Source organism: Physcomitrium patens, chromosome 13 (genome assembly GCF_059467195.1).
Source record: "Physcomitrium patens ecotype Gransden chromosome 13, ASM5946719v1, whole genome shotgun sequence".
Taxonomy (NCBI): domain Eukaryota; kingdom Viridiplantae; phylum Streptophyta; class Bryopsida; order Funariales; family Funariaceae; genus Physcomitrium; species Physcomitrium patens.
This window is the reverse complement of record NC_143422.1, coordinates 465,481-487,281: the sequence shown is the minus strand read 5'-3', so window position 1 is coordinate 487,281 and position 21,801 is coordinate 465,481. Positions and strand designations below refer to the sequence as shown.

At 39.9% G+C, this 21,801-nt stretch overlaps 1 protein-coding gene across 1 annotated transcript; it reads right to left on the bottom strand.

Annotated features, from left to right (window-relative positions):
• Positions 1–11,399: 11,399 nt before the first annotated feature.
• Positions 11,400–12,551, bottom strand: LOC141046122 (uncharacterized). The gene is made up of 3 exons (XM_073538348.1): positions 12,312–12,551; positions 11,888–12,158; positions 11,400–11,704 (listed from the first exon to the last, which is right to left on the bottom strand). The coding sequence occupies exons 1-3, from the start codon at positions 12,549–12,551 to the stop codon at positions 11,400–11,402; spliced, it is 816 nt and encodes a 271-aa protein (XP_073394449.1).
• Positions 12,552–21,801: the final 9,250 nt, after the last annotated feature.

The window sequence follows — 21,801 nt, the reverse complement described above, 5'->3', positions numbered from 1 at the left end:
ATAATAGTAAATTAAAGAGCACTGAGAGCTCAGAAAGTAGAATAGAAGAAAACAGTGATTATTTTAAAATGGAGTTTAGCGGAACAAGAAATTCAATGGCATCAGGAGGACCAGTAGTTCCGATTCCAGTTCAAATGGATGTAGTGGGCGATTGTGCCACTATCTACTTTTCAGGGATTTCTGGGTGTGGATCTCGATCAACATTTGTCTCAGTTTCTTACAGCGTGTATAGCTAATAATGGCAGAACTGAAGATATTTGGTTAAGATGGCTGCCGGCGACATTGAAAGACACAGTGTTTGAGTGCTATAACCGCCAATCTATGGAAAAATTTATCAATTGGGAGGCATTGAAAAATACATTTTTAGCCCATTTTTTACCAATTGGTTTTAAAGAACGTCTTAGAGAAAAATTAGTGAATAGCAAAATGGTACCAGGAGAAGCGATACACTCATATTATGGTCGTGTAGCAGATATACTTTGAAAATAGCCAAATAACCAAATGCCAGAATCGTTTGTATTGTCCATATTGGTTAATGGACTACACCCACCAGAATTGAAGATGTTTATAAAGGAGGCCCAATCAGCCACCATTGCATCATCTCTTGAACAAACAAAAGTATGGGAGGAATGTCACTATGACCAAAACTTAATAGTTGGAGCCACGATGATTCCATTTCAAGGAGGTTATCAAATAACAAATTAAAATGACGCATCGAAACTTTATCTGGGAAGGAATGATTATGGTATAGTTCCACAAGAAATAGTAGATGCTGTTCCATTGCAGGCTCTACCACTATCATCATCACACCCGTATGTGCCTTATTCCACGTATCAAAAACCAATACCTATGAAGGAATTGTCAAATGCATTGGTATCAAGGCATCCCAATGAGTCATTGCTGTTAACATTGATGAAAAAAATGGATGAATTGGCTGTGAATCTGGCCAAGGATAAAGAAAAAAGGCATAAACCAACCAATATGCGTCCCAATGTCTAGTGCAGCAATTGTAAGGGGCAAGTTTATTTAGTAACAGAATGTCCTTTACCACCCCAAATGACTGTATAATGTACCTTTTGTGGAGGCAAGCATATTACCACCAATTGTTGGAATTTATAGAAGCAACAATAACTCAGTAACCAGATAATGACTCAACCAATTTCGTGGGATGTCAATCAAGTACAAAAAAATAATAGGTTTGGCTGGAATGGAAATCGAGCAAATAAACAAAACAAGAATTATTCCAATTTTCTAAACTCTGAATTTCACCAAAAAGGTGTATCTAATACTCACGGATTGGCAATGAACCAACCAGGATACCATCAATATCTATCCATGACAAAGCCAATGCCAGAGTCTACAGTAACAATGGGTCAATCAGGATCCTTTACTCATCCGACATGGAACAGACCTAGCCGTTATATACCAATAGAGACACCCAATATCCCTGAAGGAGTTGGCAAGAGACCACCTTGTTGCTATCGTTGCAGACAAATCAAACATTATGCAAGTAAATATCCTAATCCAAGAACAAGTGATGACTCTACTCGAATATGTAGAAATTGTAAGCAGTCTGGTCATACTTATCAGCAGTACAATGTGCCTTTTAATTATAATAACCGGGACCAGCAAATACAACAAGCCAACCTGCGAAGGACAAAGGCCCTCTTCAACGAGACTCACCAGTACATCATGTCGAGGTGATGAACGCAGCGCTTATCAGAGGCCAACAAAAAGATAAGAATCCAATTCAAGACTTGGATGAACCAATCGCAGGAGAGCAAGTAGCGCCATCCATGGGACTTAACGAACCAATATCAGTATTAGAACGTATCCCAATATTGAGACCTCAATAGATTGAAGAACTCAATTTGGTTCCACGTGCCAATTTTTCGGAACCATCAAGATCAATCCCAACTGACCAACTATCAATACTTATACAGCCCAATAAAAGATCTTATGCATTAAAGGAACCTTTAGTGGTAGAAAAGTTGGTGAAGTTACTAGCGGCAATCCCAATCGCCATGAAGGAATTGCTGTCGAACGGAGTAAAATCAAAATCAATGAAACGCAAAAGAGCATTAGAAATTATTCTCAATATGGAATCCTACGACATTCTAAAGGATTTGGATGTTATTCAGCCTTCAATTATAATGAAACAACTTTTAGCTGTAGCACCAGAATGTCAATCTATATTGAATTCAGCACTAATACAATGAAGATTCCACACTAAAGAAATTCATGAAGTTAGCTTAAACCCAAATCCGGGAGCACCAACAATCGATGTATGAATCGATGGCATTTTAATTTCAGGGGTACAAGTCGATGGTGGCTCCAGTGTGAATTTAATGAATGCAGATACAATGGAGTACTTAGATCTAAAGCAATTGCTACCTACGACATTGGACTTGCGAATGGCAGATCATAGTGGGGTAAAGCCAATGGAAATCTTATACAATATTGCCACTATAATCGTGGGATTGACATACAAAATCGATTATATTGTATTCTGATTATAGAGTTCTACGTTATCGCATCTCATTTTATTGGGCAGACCTTGGCTTTATCAAGTCAAAGCTAAAAACGATTTGGGCGGAGGCACATTGACAATTGGAAAAGGTTGTGACCAGATTGTTTTACACATGTACCTAGTACAATATCATGGAGAATTTCAATTGCCAGAATCAAAATTTACATTGGACAACGAGAGTCAATCGATTGAGGAAGATGTCGATGCTATAGGTTCATTGCAATTTGGGGTAGGACAAAATATTTCAATAACAAAGGTAGAATCTACCAATGTGGAAGTCCCGGCGAATACATAGTGCATTAAGAGGATCATGGGACTAAGTCGGATCATGCTATTGCTGAATGGATGAACAATTCCTCAATCAATAGAGTCAACACATTGGAACCAGATTCGGGTGGTTCTCATATGTCGAATAATATAAGATATTCAGATCAGGAGAAGATAATTAAATCAAAGGTTTTTGAAGACCCTGTGTGTCAATTCATTAACTTGGGTACCAACAAAATGCCATAGCTAATTAAAATATATGCCGATATTATCGGTATAGAATTGGATGCTTGAAAACAATTTTTCGTCCATCACAAATCTGCCTTTACAAGGTCGTATGTAGATTTGAAAGGGATTCCAGCCGACGTGTGTGAGCACCAGATTATTTTGAAGGAGGGTATTATGCCAGTTCGTCAAAGACAATACTGGCTTAATCCAAAATATTCTCTTTTAGTGAAAGAGGAATTAGATAAACTTCTCGAGATGGATTTTATTTATCCTATTTTGCATAGTACATGGGTGTCGTCAATTGTGATGGTGCCGAAGAAGAATGGAAAAATCAGGATATGTTAAGATTTTTAAAAGTTAAATGCAGCCACTAAGAAAGATTACTTCTCATTACCTTTCACAGATAGTATGGATAACATGTTGTTATTATCACCAAGTAGTAAGAGAATAAGAGTGGGGACCATATAATACCGTCCTCCATATAATAGGAATTTCAGGAGGATGGTGTCGTGTTGTAACACGAGTATATCGTGAAAATATAAAGAAAAGGGACTTTTATTCATGTTCAGTTACCTCGAATATTGGGAGCAACGACCAACTCTGGTGCAAATACTGAGTGGCCAGGTTCAGTCACCTCGTTACAGTCAGCCGGGGGATACTAAAATGCTCCGTTCGATTCCATTAATGAGAGTCAGCAGGAAGAGAAAGGAGCAATTCACACGACAGGTGAGCTTGGTTCGAAGAGCCAATTGGAACCAATTTCAAGAATCCAATCCGGGTCCTCTTATCCAATATGAGACCTGAATTGGTCGGGCAACTCAATGTAGTCTAATTACGGGAAAATCCAGGTCTTACTACGGGTCTTAGCCAATCTGACGCGAGGACCAATTGGACCCAATTACGCAAACATCCAAGTTACTACGGGCATCTTACCCAATATGAGACCTAAATTGGTCGGGCGACTCAATGTGGACCCGAGTACGGGGTTTCGATTCTGTTTCAGGCTGTCCTATTCTTTGTGCTATTTCAGGGAAAGTTGTTTTCGATAAATGGATCTCTTAAAGCTAAAAATGGAGGAGAAAGCTCTGACGACGGGAGCCAATTTTAGATCTAAGCTCTGACAGTGGGAGCCAATTCCGGATCCAAGACGGAAGATTGAAGAAATTCAGAGGATAAGGTTAGGGGGAGAATAAGTTTTTGGGGGGGTTATTTTTTTTTAGATCGGGGGGTTTTTTTGGATCGAAGAGCTAGTTCAAGCTTTTTTTGAAAGTTACTAGTTTGGTTTCATTAGAGGTTCTTTTTTTTTTTTGAAGATCAGGGAGAGGAGCTTCATGCTTCACGTGGGGAAAGAAGACAGAGAATTGGGTTTTTTTTTCTTCATAGGGATTTGGGAAGACCTAGGCAATCGTCGCTGAAGTCAGTGTTGTAATGGTGAATCGGGATTTTTTAATGAAGTGGGTTTGATTATTCTTGGCTGTTTTGTGAAATCAAGTTATGTATGTGATTGAAGAATTAAAAAGGTGTCTATAAGATTGAGTATGCGGAGTGAATGAAATTTATTGGGATAATCTAACAAGATAGTCAGTGGATACAAGATCGTAAATACAAAGCGGTATCGGAGATTAGCAGATTGGGTTGTTTAGGGTTCTCTGTAACGTCTAGAGACCTACCGACTGGGGCAAAAAGGAATTCGACAAGCAGTCGAAGGGCATCCGTATAGATTTACGGTGTATTCTTGCAGTCGTTTATATTCCAGCAGTCAAAAACTGATAGACTGCTTGACTATTGGTGAATCTCCATACTACCTTCTACAGCCAGATGCCCGGTACGTTCTCGAGCAGGAAAGCACGTAATATGACATAAGTGGTGAACCCGACGTGAAAGCTTGAGGTAGAAGGTATTGGATTTCGGTTGATTTTATCTTTATTTTTATGGAAAACGAAAATAAAAATTTTGAAGGATTTTTGGGAGAAGTTTCTGGTGGAGAGTCTTCTAAAGGACAAGGTATGCACATGGATCCGTCTATTACTAGTACGTCTCAAGCCTTCTCATTATCAATGCAGCAACAGCAAAGCAATGATCGAAAGGAAGCTTTGGCAACCAAAGCATTATAAGCAGTGGTCAATAAAATTGATCAATTTGATTGGAGGAATATTTCAAGGTATTTAAGATGTTATGTTCGTGAAATGGAATTAAATCGGATTTTTGAGAAGAAAATGGTTGAACTTTTTGGACTTGCCACAATACCGGAGATAAGAGACCATATTACATCGATTACGGATCGTTATGGGAATTCATGGGAGGTTTTTTCACATGCAGTGAAAGACGAATATTTCTTGGAAGATGTTGATCGCATTACTAAGAAGCTGTTTTTGGAATGGATTGAACGGCCTAATAAGAATTTGTAAGCAACAGAGCTACTAAGGGAATTTGAGAGGCAGTACTCTCAATTGTCGAAGGTAGAAAAATTGACATTGGAGTCGAACAAAGTTGATCTATTTCTTCAAGCTGCTGATGGAGAATTGCAAAAGAAATTAGAACCCCTTCTTGAAGACAAAGAAGAAGATGAAGGATTGACAACAAAGTGGAAGAACGTTGAAGATACGGTGGGGTTGCTTACAAAAAAAGAAAAGAGGAAGGATAGGAGCAATATTCTGAAAATAGTACAAGCACCCAAAGCTCCAGTACGTACATCACCACCAACAATGCCTACAGTTCAACCTTTGACATCCTTATCAAAGAAAGCAGATATGGGAATGGAAGAAATTATATAAGGAATGCGAGATCTTCAAATCAAATTGGCAAGACTTGAAGAGAATACTTCTACAAATAATTCGAAGAATGTTTCAAAACAAGGATATGTACAAAGATGCATTTGGTGTGATGATGCTTCACACACTAGAAAAGATTGCAATGAATTTAATAATATAATACGGCAGGGAATTATTTGCTGGAAAGATGGAAAGATAGCATTAAAAGATAGGGAGGATCTTCTTCAAACCAATTTTCATAAGGGAGGAATAAGAGCATTGGTTCAAGATTACTTAAAAGAACATGAAACAGTAGTACGAGAAAGTGCAAGTTATGGTGCTAGAGTAGATGATGAAATTGGTGGAAGTATGGAAACTAGTGAGTTTTGGGCTTCTGCCGTTTCTACAATGCAAGAAGGGAAATTACCTCAAGAAGCGTTATTGAGAACTGCAGCTACAATACGAGGTAGAATAGGTTGGGAGGATCTTGTTGAGTCTCTTTCAGTTCATGCATATATTGCTAAGAGCCAACATGAAGCTTTGATGGAAGAAAAGAGACGAGGAAATTTTGATGATACTAGAGAAGGAAATTCTTCTAAGAGGCAAACTCGAGGAGACAAGGCTCGGGAGGCAGCTTCACAAGAATTGCCTGTAAAGGATACCTCAGCATCATTGGGAGAAAAAACAAAGGAGACAAAAGATAAGGACAAATCAATTACTTATAAGCTACTTTCTGACATTGAAGCGGCAACAAATTTGAAAGGGGTGTTGGAAGAACGTATATTAAATGCTATGGTGGAATTCACATTCAAAGAAGTCTTGGGAATTGCAAAGAAGGAGTTTCATGATGTCATCATTGACAGCATTAAGCAAAAGAGGCAATTAATGGGTAAAATTGGAATGAGTCATGCTATTGATGCAAGAATATATAAAGATGAAGAAGAGGTTGATATTGGTTACAAGCAATCAACAAATGAAAAGAATGGGTATAATCAACGAGTACGTTTCGAAGATTCTAGTAACAAGGAAATAGAAACTTTGAGCCATTATACTGGAAAGCATTAGCCAAGGGCAACTACTGAGGTATTGGTGAAATTAAGAGATATAGAAGAACCAATTGTTGCTTTAGTCGACAATGGTTCTGAAATAAATCTCATATCTAAAGATCTTTATAAGAAGCAAAAATGGCCAATTGATATGAAACATGGATGGACAATTCGAGCAACTAATAATACATGGGGCGAATTATATGGAGCTTGTCCAGATATCAAAATTCGGATTGGGGATGTTACGACGGAGCAACATTTCTTTGTTTAAGATACAACGTCTTATCCGTTGATTTTAGGACAACCTTATATCACGGCAACACGGATGGAAACAAAAGTACTTGACAATGGTTCTGCTTATCCAAGGCTACGGAGTGAAGATGGGAGGAAAGCTGTACAATTTCTAACAGTACCTCCTAACCATAAACGGAATCGAGATAGGTTGAGGGAGAAACCATTGCCAAAGATTGTTGAAGGATTTAAGGATTTTGGAGAGGTATCACTGTAAAGCGAGATTATGGAGGTACAAAAGAGGAGGTACTCTCGCGAGATGAAGGTGCCTTTGATGCGAGTTTTATTGGTATATTGGAGAATGGAAATATTATGTATAAGAAATTTGATGATTTTAAAAGAAAAGAAAGAAAAAGATTATATGATATTGAAGGACAATTACGCAAGTTAGGTACATTGTAAGATGATGAGAGGATTTTAGGTGTTTATGAAGAAAATGGACCGGAAGATTCATTGGAATTGATTACATCTATTGGGTTAGGGGATAATGATAAGATTGTTGAGATTCATTTAAGAGAGGTTTATACCATACTTGAATCTTTTCAAGCACCAGAAGTCACTATAGAGACGAGATATAAAACGGCAAATAAGAAGGTAAAGTCTATTGCCGGACCATTACCAGAAGATTCTAAAGAACAAATGGAAGAAGCGTCAAAACTAGCAAGTTTAAGAGATCCAATGAGTATTGGACATCAGTTTATTAAAGAGACTTTTGAAGAATTGAAGATTGGTTCTAATGGTTCTTTATTGCTGGAGGAAATTACATGCTTCAAAAAGATGTTGGCTAAACAAGGTAGATCGTTTGCCTTCGAATCTCATGAAATTGGGTGTGTGGATCCAAATATTATAACACCTATGGTTATCTTCACTGTATCGTATGTACCTTGGAATCTAAGATCGATTCCAGTACCGAGGGCACATTTACCTAAATTGGTGGAACTATTAAAAGAAAAGATAAAGATGAAAATATTGGAACCTTCATTTGGGCCGTATTCTAGTCGATGGTTTACGGTACCTAAGAAGAATAGGTCACTACGGTTTATTCAAGATATGCAACCGGTGAATGCAGTAACTGTCAAGAATGCAGGAATTGAGCCTATTGTGGATGAATTTGCTGAGGCGTTTGCTGAAAGGGCGATCTATTCAATGGATGACTTGTATTCAGGTTATGATCAATTTCAACTTGCCGAAGGAAGTAGAGATATGACAACAATGAAGACACCATTTGAATTGGTTAGAATGTGCACTCTTCCTCAAGGCGCGACCAACTCAGTTACGCATATGATGAATGGAATGAATAAGGTATTGAGAGATTTTATTCTGGAAAAGACTATGCCTTTTTTGGATGATGTTCTTATAAAAGGGTGCAGAGAAGGAGACAAGGATGAAACTTTAGATACGAGAGGGTGTTGCAAATATGTTGTTGATCATATACAAGATTGTGAAAAGATTTTAACTCAGCTTGGAGAAGTTCATCTTACATTATCGGGTATGAAGTCCGTATTTGGAGTACGAGAGGTTGTGATTGTTGGACATTTATGTAGATCTTACGGAAGAAAACCAGATCCGACTAAAGTTGATACGATTGGAAGGATGAAAGAGGATTGTGATTCTTTAACAAAGGTTCGCAGGTTTTTGGGTGCACGTGTATTTTATCGAATCTGGATCCTTTATTATGCTCACATAGCGGATCCATTATATGAACTGTAACGCAAGGATTACCGATTTAAATGGGAAGAAAGGCATATTCAAGCAATGCAAAGATTGAAGAAATTATTGATGTCACCTCCAATATTGAGGAAGGTTGATTATAAGTGCAATAGACCAGTGATTCTTACTGTGGACGCTAGTCCAATTGCCATTGGATGGGCTGTGGGTCAAGATGATTCAAATGGAAGTAGATTTGCAGTTTGATTTGGGGCTAAAGTTTTAAGTATTCGTCAGCGTGCATATTTGCAAGTGAAAAGAGAACTTTGGGGATTCGTTTCGGCTATGAAAGCTGAAAAGGATTATTTGAATGGGGCAGTAGTAGTAATTGAAACAGATTGCTTGCCATTGCTTGGAATGATTATTAACTGTTCAACGCCAGATATTGCAATGTTGAGATGAATTGCTTATATAAAGTCACTAAATCCGGAATTTAAGCATATTATTGGGAAGGACAATTTAGTAGAAGACATGCTATCTGTGAGCTAAATTCCTCCACCCTAAATTACATTTAGTAGTCAAGTAGATTCATTTCACTCTCACGTAATTTTTATAAATCCTAAGTTCATCCATAAATCCTAAGTTCATCCATAAACCCTAAATTCATCCATAAACCCTAAGTTCATCTTTAAACCCTAAGTTCATCTATAAACCCTAAGTTCATTCATCCTAAATTTCCATTCATCAATCATCCATCCATTAATTCTCATTCATCCCATAGCAATCATTCATTCAAAGTTTGTTCATCCAATTTTCATCTAAGTTTCATTCATCTAACCATAAGTCAACCTATCATCCAATTGACAATTCGTGCAATTGACCTAATTCATCCAAGATTCATCCTAAAAATTAAGAAAATTAGAAGTCGCCACCTTCCAAGTCATGGCAGCAACCCCCTTGCACGAATTCCACTACAATGGTTGCATCACTAACTTGTTTATAACAAGCTTTGCTATTTTAGAAATAAGACTTACAAGCGCTTGTCCTTTAATAAAATTCAATGCAAAACAACAATTAAGCTAAAAGAAATCTTGCCTCAAAGTTGCCTGACTTTCTCGGCCTAGTCAAAGCACCCCTGGCCACAAAAACCCTTGCCCTTGCTCCATTCCAGTTGTGCAATGCATATGCTTTAGCATTCCAAAAACTAGAATTGAGACCGCATCACCTCCAACAATTTTTTCTTGAAAATCTTGAGTGAATTCCAAGATATGATCTTCCAAAGTAGCTTGAGTTGGCGGAGTGCTACATCTTCACCACGGCCGACTCCTCTTCTCTCCAACCACCATAACTTCCTTGGCCTTTACTTAATCTAAGCGTAAAAATAGTCCTTGCAAAGCTGACAACAAGAACCATCCACCTCAAAAGTTTCAGCTCCAAATTCAATACTCTCCGCCAACAATTGCCTTCCAAAGTCGGACCTCCAGATCTGGCCGGCAGCTGACCTCCTTGTCACTAAAACCACCACAACTTTCTTGTTTTCTCTCCAAACAAAACGTGCCTATTGTTCCGAGGATGCTAACAACAAGATCTAACTATTGGTAAAGTTTGACGTTCTATTTCCAAATAACTAATACACTACAGCTGCATAATTGTAGCTCTATAGAAACAAGGGTACGTGGGGAAGTAATTTGGCATGGCTTCGCCCCAAAGAAAAAGAGAGAGAGGGAGTGTGGCCACCCCCACCCTCTTATCCAAGTAGGAAGAGACCAAAGGGTGGCGGCAACATCTCCACCATCCGAATCCACCAACCCTAATCAAGATCAAGGGCCCACATTAACCCTAAGTCCTAAACCCGATTTTAGGGCTGGACATGCCCAAAACCCCCAATTCGAAGCTTTTTTTGACAAAACTAACTCCACCAATGTATTTAAAACATATTTAAACATCAAGTTTGACTATTCATACTTCCAAATCTAAGTTCTAGATCATTAAGAATTAACAATTTGACAAACCCATCACAATAATTTTACTTCTAATTATTTTCTTCTCTTTTTTCTTCTTCTTCTCCTTGTCCCTCTTCATTTTCTTCCTTCTTTCTTCTTGGCCATTTTTGTTTTGTTTTGTTTTTTCTTTTTCTTTTTCTTTTTCTTTTGGCTCTTTTTCTTATCTTTTTCACCACTCCCATCTCCCTTGATTTTTCTTTCCTCTACTAATCATCAATAAGCCACTAACATTAATGTCTATAACTAACTTATTATAACAAAACATAATCAAAATCCTCATTTTTTTTAGATTTTTTAGTTTAACCAACAATGTGAACCAACTTTTGGGCTCACATAAATGGCGACCATCAGGGGACGAATCCAGCTTGTACTTGCCATTTTTTGTCCTTTAAAGTATTTTCACCATGCCAGTTCATACTGTTGCCTTGTCATAAGATAGAAAGATGGAGCTCTTGCCCAAAATTGTGCTCCCTCATGTCTTATATTCTTTACACCTGCTACTTGATGTTCGTGTGGGAAACAATTGACCATTCAAGGTCTCCAATTGTACGGAGTTGTTTAAAAACACCTCCTTGATAAGATAAGGACCCAACCATATGGCATCAAACTTGCTTGGAAAGTCGATCTTCCGAGCGTCTTATAACAATACTAGCATACCAGGTTGCAAGACCCGAGTCTTGTTCCGTTTATCAAACACGACCTTGCGCCGCCTCTGGATGGCCTCAATGTGTTGAGTCCCTCGTCTCCTATTCTCATCCAACGCCTCGAGCTCGTAAAACCTTGTCTTTAAAGGTTGTCTGTCAATCAATCTGGAATCTACTGTAATCCGAAGAGATGGAACCTCAAACTCAATTGGTAAAACTGCTTCCAGTCCATAGACTAGAGAGAATGGCGTAGCCTGCATGGTGACCTTGAATGTTGTTCTATATGCCCATAAGGTGGCTGGCAGTTTCACATCCCAATCACGCTTGGAGTCTCGAACAGTTTTCCTCAATATAGTACCAAGTGTTTAGTTGACTTGCTCTGTTTGACCATTAGTTTGAGGGTGATAGGGTGTAGTCTTCCGGTGATCAATCTAGAATCGCTCAGTCATGGATTCAATCACCTCGTTGAGGAAATGAGTACCTCGATCACTCACAAGGAACTTCGGGACTCCAAATCTAGTAATCACATTCTCAAAGAGAAAGATCGCAGCATTTTTGGCATCATTTGTCCTCATAGCCTTGGCTTTAGCCCACTTAGTGAGATATTCGGTGGCCACTACAATATATGCCATTCTTCGAGATGAATGAGGATGAATCTCTCCCACGTAATCGATGCCCCACTTCTCGAATGGCACCAATGGTAGGGAAATGTGAAGCGGCAATTGCATGTGAAGGTCATTCCTAGCAAATCTCTAATATGCATCACAACGCTTCACATAGGTATGAGCGTCCTTGAAGAGTGTTGGCCAGTAATAATCAGCCCTAAGAATTTTTTGACCAGTCAATTGGCTAGAAAAATGCCCGCCACACACACTGTCATGACAAGCCAACAAAATGGAAGGAACCTCATCTTCCATCACACAATGTCTTAACACTCCATCCAATCCACGTCGATACAACCGGTTCTCTAATACCACAAAATGATGACTATTGACCCGAATCTTCCGCCTCTCGTCCTTGGATAAATCCACTAGTAATTGTTGAGTAGTCAAGAACTCAATAATCCTAGAATACCATGCTGGTCTAGTTGTCACCAAGAAAAGACTCTCGTCTATCAATCTATCATCAATCGGGTGGGACTCCATTCCTCTAGGCAATCTTGACATGTGATCTGCTTGTTTGTGTACGGATCCAGGTTTGTACTCCACAGTGTAATCAAACTCTTGTAGCAACAAGATCTATCTAGCTAGCCGACTGCTCAACTCAGATTTGTTAACCAAATACTTGATGGCCATGTGATCCACATAAAAAATCACTTTGTTGCTCAACAGATAATGTTTAAACTTCTTAGCTGAGAACACCATGGCTAGACATTCCCTCTCAGTGGTGGAATATTTTCTCTCTGCAGGATTTAATTGCCTACTAGCATAGGCAATTGGATGATCCTTGCCCTTGCTTAGGCCTTCTACAAGTTGGCACAGAATCTTGCCAACCGCCACCGCACTTGCATCACAATAGATGTGAAAAGGCAAGTCCCACCTCGGGGGCCTCAATATTAGATAAGAAGACAATTCTTTCTTTAGAACCTCGAAAGCATCATTACAAGCCTGAGTCCATACAAATTTGGTGCCTTTCTTCTGAAGGCTAGTGATGGAAAGGGTTAAGTGGCGTAATCTTCAATCAACTCCCTATACCAACCGGTGTGTTCCAATACACGTTGCACTTCCTTCACACTGGTAGGAGGTGATAAATTCTGAATTACCTTCACCTTTTCTGGCTCAAGCTCACGACCCCTCTTACTAACCATATATCCCAACAAAATGCCTCTAGTCAAGGCAAGATAGGTTTTTTCTGGATTCAAGGCCATTTGAGCTTTCTTGCACCTCTCTAAGCTTTCTTTCACCAAATGAATGTGAGAATCTGCATCAGATTGGGTGCTGAAATCATCAATGAACAAGGTCATTGATTTATATAACAAATCAGAGAAGATAGACATCACCAGACGTTGAAAAGTAGCAGGGGCGTTACATAATCCAAATGGCATCACATGCCACACAAACGTCCCCCAAGGTGTTGTAAATGCAGTCTTGTGTCGATCTTCAGGTGCAATAGATACTTGGTTGTATCCAAAATATCCATCCATAAATGTGTATAAATCGTGACCTGCCACTTCTTCCAAGATGCTAGTGAGAAATGGCAAGGGAAAGTGGTCTTTTTGGGTGCAGAAATTCAACTTCCTATAATCTACACACACCCTAAGTTTACCATTCTTCTTCTTTACAAGCACCATGGGAGAGACCCAATCTGTGATCTCAACAGGTTTAATAAAACCTGCTTGGAATAATTTCTCCAGTTCCTCTTTCACAATCAATTGAAGCTGAGGATTCATTCTCCTCTCCTTTTGACTGATCGGCACTGCACTGGTCATCAAGGGAATTCAATGTTCTACAATCTTAGGAGGAATTCCCTTTAACTCCTTGTAAGACCATGCAAAGACCTCCCGATACTCTCTTACTAACTCACAGTAGGCCTTGATCTCTTCATCCACTAGTTGGCTTCCCATCTTCATTTGTCTTGGTTCTTCTCCTTCAAACTCCACTGTCACAAACTTCCAGTCTTCCTTAGCAATGTGAGATTGCACATTGTTATCCCGATACCAATCCGAAGGCACATTGGGATAACTGAAAACGTCTTCTCCAACCGTAATTCCCGAAGAACCAGTCTAAAATTTCAATGATCCTCCCAAAGGCTCACTTTCCTCTAAAACCTCTACACCTTCTACATCCTCTATTCCAATCAAATGGGCATCTACTTCAATTAAAGGTGTCAAACCATCGTCCAACTCCATTCCAATGAAATTCAATCCTGTCGTCAATTTTGATGAAGAATCAGGGTTGTCTTGGAGCCACTTGGCATACTCTCCATTGTCTGACCAATGGTAGAGATTTGGACCAAGACACTTCAAGGTTTGAACCTCAGCTTCAAACGTCATCCCATCCACGGATTTTAATAGTGTGCCTTCTCCAATAGATATGGTGTCAACCACCTCGAGTCTTATCAAAGGCTTGATTCTAACTTTAGTGGGATTTTCATATGGACCGTAAACTATGGAGGGCTTATCACCACCCCACATGATGGTGGCATTGGCCGTCCTCAACCACGGACGACCTAAGAGAAGTGGAAAAGACTCTTTGGAAGTGTGCATCCTGATAACATGGAAGGTCACTAAGTAATCCTCCCCTCTTGTAGAGATTTTACAGTTCGTGATCTGGCCTAAAGGCCTAGCAGGACTTTGATCTGCCATGTTTAATACAAATGGTGAAGGTTCGATTAAATTCAATCCCAACTTCTCCATGGTATGAAGTGGCATGATGTTAAGTCCACTACCTCCATCAATGAGCACATTCGGAACCACCTTGTCCACGATAGTGACCTCGATCTCCACTGCCTTCACATCCACTAGCCTAATAGATGCTTGTACCCTAGCCACTGTCCTCTTCTGAGTCTTCTTCTTCCTCTTTGCCCTAGGCAATCCTTCTTTGAAACTCTTCCTCATCAAAGGAGATATCTCTAATAGTTGAGCAATTGAGATGTCAGCCTTTATCCTCCGCAAGTCCCTCTAGAGATCATACTTCTGGTAAGAGGTTGGCATCGTATGACCCAACCCTCCAAACTCCTCCTCTGAAATATCTGGACCCTCCCATTCACCCGGTTCTAACTCTTTACCTGGATCAGAACCTTCAAATGACCTTTCATCACCCACCGCGGCACCTACCTCCCTTGTAATTCTTGCCGCCTCCTTTGCAGCCGCCTCAAGAGCTACTAAATCCAACAACTCTTCAGACTCACTACTATCTGAGTCTTCTTCATCGATTGGTGATTGCCTATGAGCTTGCCCTCGGGTAATCACAGCCAAAGTAGCATTCTCATGGCCACCGCCTCCGTCCTTCTTCAATTCGTGGGTCACTAAATTAGAAGGTGCTTCATGTTCTTCAATCACCACTGTGGTCTTTGCTAGAGATGGCGTAGGACCATTCAATAAGACCTCTTCCGCTACTCTAACATCTTGGTTAAAAGATGGACCTTGTTTCTGGTTTACATAGTTTTGATAGTCGCCTTGTTGATTTTGGGCAACTGGGATATAACCTTGGCGGATTTGTAAACCTTTCGGAGGTTGATGGTTTTGTCTGGAATCCTCATAGTTGTAGTAGAGATTAGGAGGTCTTAGGCCCCTCTGATCATCACCATGAGGTCGTCTCTGATCTCTCATGTTATTCCGCACGTTCTCATAAGGATTTGTTATTAGTGGTGGTAGTTGAATTACCTTATCAGGTTGTCTACATCCATGGGTATGGTGATTGCCACCACCATTGCCACACGGCCATGGTTGGCCGTCATCCCAGCACTGATCCGGCTCATGCCATCTCTTGCAAAGCTCATGGTACTCCTTCCGAGGCCTGCCACTTCTACCATATCCTTGAGGACCACCTTGATAAGCTCCTTGCCGCTGCTGAGGTCCTCTATCTCTTCCATAGCCCTGTGTTGGCTGGTATGGTTGAGGATTTGGATTACCCTGAGGACTTACTCGGCACTAAAGAGATGAATGCCCATTTTGGCCACAAGTAGTACACCAAACCCCCGAGTTATGATTACCAGACTCTATCCGAGGAGGTGGGGTGTTTGAATTTTGATTCTTTACCATGAATGCCATCTGCTCAATCAAGGCTTGGATCTGGTTCATCACGGAGTCTTGAAAACCTTCTTGTCTGGCCTGTATTTTCTTCTCCAAGTCCTCCACTCTCCTCTCCAATTGAAGCTCTGGTAATGCCAATAAGGGTATTGGAGCTCTGGTGGACGTGGGCATGACATTGTAATATTGGGCACCATTGTCGACTATCGGAGGTGTACTTGACGTGTTTGGTCCTACCGCTTGGCTTACGGGATTAATTGAAATAAATCCCAGGATAGACTCATCTTCCTTCCTCCAATGCCTTTCATAACTTCTCTCGATTAAATCTATAACGCGTGCCGCTGTTTTGGCTTCCTCCAAAGTGGCTGAATTTCTCTCTAATACTCCCTTGATTGTAGATCAATTAGCAAATCCTTCAATGAAGAATGGCTTTAACGTATCGCCATTCAACAATCCTCCTACATAATGCATGTAGACTAAGTCAAACCTCCTGATTTAGTTAGCCATTTCCTCGTCTCTTTGCTGTCGTACCGCTCCCAGTGCTCTCAAGGTTGTACTTTGTCCAACCTCCGGCCTAAAATAGTTTAAGATGGCTACTTGCAACTGGGACCACGTGGTAAAATGTCCCTCATCATGGTCCCGGTACCAATTGTAAGCCTCACCGTGTAAGGTTCCGGGGAACCAAACTAGGTAATACCCCTCGCTCCCAATGAGGGATGTTGTCAAGATCTCTATATACCTCTCCATGTGTAGGGTTGGATCCTTGTACTTGGTGCCATAGAACTGAGGGAGATTCCCTGGAACTGTGGCCACTAATAGCCCTACTAGCATAGCCACGGGCAAACCTCGTAGCCTAACTAAGGGATCCAAAGCTGGAAGCCGCTCCATCGCCATCTCGTGAACAAATCCTTCCACTGTAGGCACAAAGTCCAAGGTCCTATCATGTTCTCCTATTTCCCTAAGGTTCACGTCTCCAAACACTCCGTCTTCAGGGTCTACGTGTTCTATCTCTAACTCCTCCACTTCCAACTCCTCCAATAGCTCGCTGCCCCCGATGTCTCCTAAAGCCTTTTCTAAATTCCTTTTAATGTCTCCTCCAAGAAATTCTTCATTGCTTCTACTACTAATGAGTGTTTTTCGGGAAGGGTCTGCTTCCTTGTTATCCACGACCTTGCCTCCACGTCTTCCAATACGTTCAAGTCCTTGGTTCAAAATAGGTTTTTGAGATCTAGTTTTCGGGAACATCTAAACGTCCTCACTGACCTTCTATCATTACCTACCAACCCATTTTTATTTATTTATTTTTTTTTTATTTATTTATTTTTTTTTTTTTGAAATTTTGAAATTGATAATTAATAATCTAGCCTATCCTCAGGTGCATAGGGAACTCAAACCACCAAGATAGTATTTACGGGTGATGATATGAAATTCACCAAGGCAAACCAGCCCGCTAGTCCAATCTTGGCATACGGTACAACCTATGTTGTGGGGCTTACCCAGTCAATAAACGAGATACTGTGATTTTGCCTTCATGGCCAGAACTCCCCTTGTTCTCAATTCAGCTCACTGCCGAGGCATTACCCACTAACAAGGCAACGACAACGACGAATTACAATCCTAAGTTAACATAGATGATTCAAGGTATGATGGCTTACCTCATGCAATTCCAGCTTCCTGCGCCGTTAGTATACCACCGGCCTCTCAACCACATGCTAAGGTTTCTAGCACAAACTAATCATAGATATCCCCATGACCACATACCTTCTGCTGTGCTCCCTCCAATCACGACCCCATCATCTTGCTCCTATTATCTCCTTCCTCCATGTAATCAATCATCTCACCTCAAAAAAAAAAAAAAAAAAAAAAAAAAAAAATAGTTAGACAATGTCTCTCAGATCGGCTCCCGGCAAACGCACCATTTATGTGAGCTAAATTCCTCCACCCTTAATTGCATTTAGTAGTCAAGTAGATTAACTTCACTCACACGTAATTTTTATAAACCCTAAGTTCATCCATAAATCCTAAGTTCATCCATAAACCCTAAATTCATCCATAAACCCTAAATTCATCCTTAAATCCTAAGTTCATCCTTAAATCCTAAGTTCATTCATCCTAAATTTCCATTCATCAATCATCCATCCATTAATTCTCATTCATCCCATAGCAATCATTCATTCAAAGTTTGTTCATCCAATTTTCATCTAAGTTTCATTCATCCAATCATAAGTCAACCTATCATTCAATTGACAATTCGTGCAATTGACCTAATTCATCCAAGATTCATCCTAAAAATTAAGAAAATTAGAAGTCGCCACCTTCCAAGTCATGGCAGTGACCCCCTTGTACGAATTCCACTACAATGGTTGCATCACTAACTTGTTTATAACAAGCTTTGCTATTTTAGAAATAAGACTTACAAGCGCTTGTCCTTTAATAAAATTCAATGCAAAACAACAATTAAGCTAAAAGAAATCTTGCCTCAAAGTTGCCTGACTTTCTCGGCCTAGTCAAAGCACCCCTGGCCACAAAAACCCTTGCCCTTGCTCCATTCCAGTTGTGCAATGCATATGCTTTAGCATTCCAAAAACTAGAATTGAGACCGCATCACCTCCAACAATTTTTTCTTGAAAATCTTGAGTGAATTCCAAGATATGATCTTCCAAAGTAGCTTGAGTTGGCGGAGTGCTACATCTTCACCACGGCCGACTCCTCTTCTCTCCAACCACCATAACTTCCTTGGCCTTTACTTAATCTAAGCGTAAAAATAGTCCTTGCAAAGCTGACAACAAGAACCATCCACCTCAAAAGTTTCAGCTCCAAATTCAATACTCTCCGCCAACAATTGCCTTCCAAAGTCGGACCTCCAGATCTGGCCGGCAGCTGACCTCCTTGTCACTAAAACCACCACAACTTTCTTGTTTTCTCTCCAAACTAAACGTGCCTACTGTTCCGAGGACGCTAACAACAAGATCTAACTATTGGTAAAGTTTGACGTTCTATTTCCAAATAACTAATACACTACAGCTGCATAATTGCAGCTCTATAGAAACAAGGGTACGTGGGGAAGTAATTTGGCATGGCTTCGCCCCAAAGAAAAAGAGAGAGAGGGAGTGTGGCCACCCCCACCCTCTTATCCAAGTAGGAAGAGACCAAAGGGTGGCGGCAACATCTCCACCATCCGAATCCACCAACCTTAATCAAGATCAAGGGCCCACATTAACCCTAAGTCCTAAACCCGATTTTAGGGCTGGACATGCCCAAAACCCCCAATTTGAAGCATTTTTTGACAAAACTAACTCCACCAATGTGTTTAAAACATATTTAAACATCAAGTTTGACTATTCATACACCCAAATCTAAGTTCTAGATCATTAAGAACCAACAATTTGACAAATCTATCACAATAATTTTACTTCTAATTATTTTCTTCTCCTTTTTCTTCTTCTTCTCCTTGTCCCTCTTCATCTTCTTCCTTCTTTCTTCTTGGCCTTTTTTTTTTTTCTTTTTTCTTTTTTCTTTTTTCTTTTGGCTCTTTTTCTTATCTTTTTCACCACTCCCATCTCCCTTGATTTTTCTTTCTACTACTAATCATCAATAAACCACTAACAGTAATGTCTATAACTAACTTATTATAACAACACATAATCAAAATCCTCATTTTTTTTAGATTTTTTAGTTTAACCAATAATGTGAACCAACTTTTGGGCTCACACTATCTCGAGCAAGATACGAGAGGGAGGACGAAATGGTTGAAGAAATTGATGACGTCGGATTGAAATTCTATCCAATATCAAATCTCAACAGAGAAGACAAGCTATTTCTTGAAGAATCTTATGAAGGAGAATTATTGGATATTGGTCATCACTTGAATACCTTGACTAAGCAGGGGAATTAGTCTACAGAAAAATTTAAACAAATAAGAAAAAAAGCATATGGATTTTTACTTCGAAATGGATTCTTATGGAAGAGACCGAAGAAAGGAATTGGGATGCCACAAAGAGTGATAGGCAAAAAGGAAGAAAGACTAAAATTATTAAAGGAGTTTCATGATAGTTTATGGGCAGGGCATAGAGGAATCTGGGCTACTTTTGCTAAACTCAAGGAACGATATTGGTGGAAAAATATGTATCGAGATGTGCTCTCATTTGTAGAGTCATGTGAAATCTGTCAATCGTATTCTAATATTCGACATCGAGATGGTCTTTATCCTACGTATCCTCTGACTATTCATTTTAAATGGGTTGTTGATTTGGTTATTATGCCGATTGGGTTATGGCAGATGAGATATTTGGTTTTAGCTCGCGAAGATTTATCAAATCAAATAGAAGGAAGAGCATTGAGGACAAAATCTACAGAGGGGATTTGTAGGTTTTTACTTGAAGATGTCATTTGCTGCTACGGATGCGTAGGAAAAATCACTGCAGATTGTGGAGAATTAAATGCACAAGAAGTTCATAAGTTCTTTGAAAGATGTGGAGTTAAACTATCACTGACTACTACTTATAATCCAGAAGGGAATACAAAAAGCGAACGCGGTCACCCACTCTTATTGTGAAAAGCATTAGTTAAAGCTTGTAATGGGAAAGTTAAAGAGTGGCCACGGCTTTTGTCATTTGCATTATGGGTTGATCGAACAACACATAGTTTGGTGACAGGATATATGCCAGTAGAACTTATGACAGGTCGAAAACCAATTATGCTCATTGAAGAAAAGGTACTTACTTGGAGTATGCTACCATGGGAAGATGGATTGACAAGAGAAGAACTTCTGGCTATTAGGATTCGACAATTGGAGCAAAGAACGGAAGATGTCCAGATAGCATTGGGAAGGTTAAAAAGAGCAAGGTTACAAAACAAGGCGCGATTCGATAAGCAATATCGATTGGGACCAAAAGCAATCAAGGAAGGTGACTGAGTACTTGTTTATGACAATAGTCTAGATAATCAACATAGTACTTTGCGGAAATTTTTAAAACGTTGGTTTGGATCATATGCAGTAACAACTGTTCATGATAATGTGACTTACGCATTACGGGAGTTAGATGGTACAAAATTGAAAGTACCAATTGCAAGGAAGCGAATAAAAATATTTAAACGAAGACACGCGGAGATGAATATGGAAGACCTTAATAAAGATATAGAGATTCTGCAGCAAGAAGATGAAAGTGATTTGGATAATGAAGGTGACGAAGACGAATTGGGCCAAGACGTAGAGGATACATTCTGAATCAAACAGTAATTAGATAAATTGGTGCATACCGGAGGATGCACAGGTTCGGAGGGGGTGGATGTCGTGTTGTAACACGAGTATACTGTGAAAATATAAAGAAAGGGGACTTTTATTAATGTTCAATTACCTCGAATATCGGGAGCAACAACCAATTCCAGTGCAAATACTGAGTGGCCAGATTCAGTCACCCCGTTACAGTCAGCCGGGGGATACTGAAATGCTCCATTCGATTCCATTAACAAGAGTCAACAAGAAGAAAATGGACCAATTCACACGATGGGTGAGCTTGGTTCGAAGAGCCAAATGGATCCAATTTCAAGAATCCAATCCGGGTCTTCTTATCCAATATGAGACCTGAATTGGTCGGGCAACCCAATGCAGTCTAATTACGGGAAAATCCAGGTCTTACTACGGGCCTTAGCCAATCTCACGCGAGGACCAATTGGACCCAATTACGTGAACATCCAGGTTACTA

Coding starts and splice junctions, on each gene's coding strand:
- LOC141046122 (XM_073538348.1), bottom strand. CDS start 12,551: ATGGAGTCCCACCCGATTGATGATAGATTGATAGACGAGAGTCTTTTC. Junction 12,159..12,311: donor ATTGTGTGATGGAAGATGAG/GTTCCTTCCATT, acceptor GATGCATATTAG/AGATTTGCTAGGAATGACCT. Junction 11,705..11,887: donor GTTCCTTGTGAGTGATCGAG/GTACTCATTTCC, acceptor TGAAACTGCCAG/CCACCTTATGGGCATATAGA.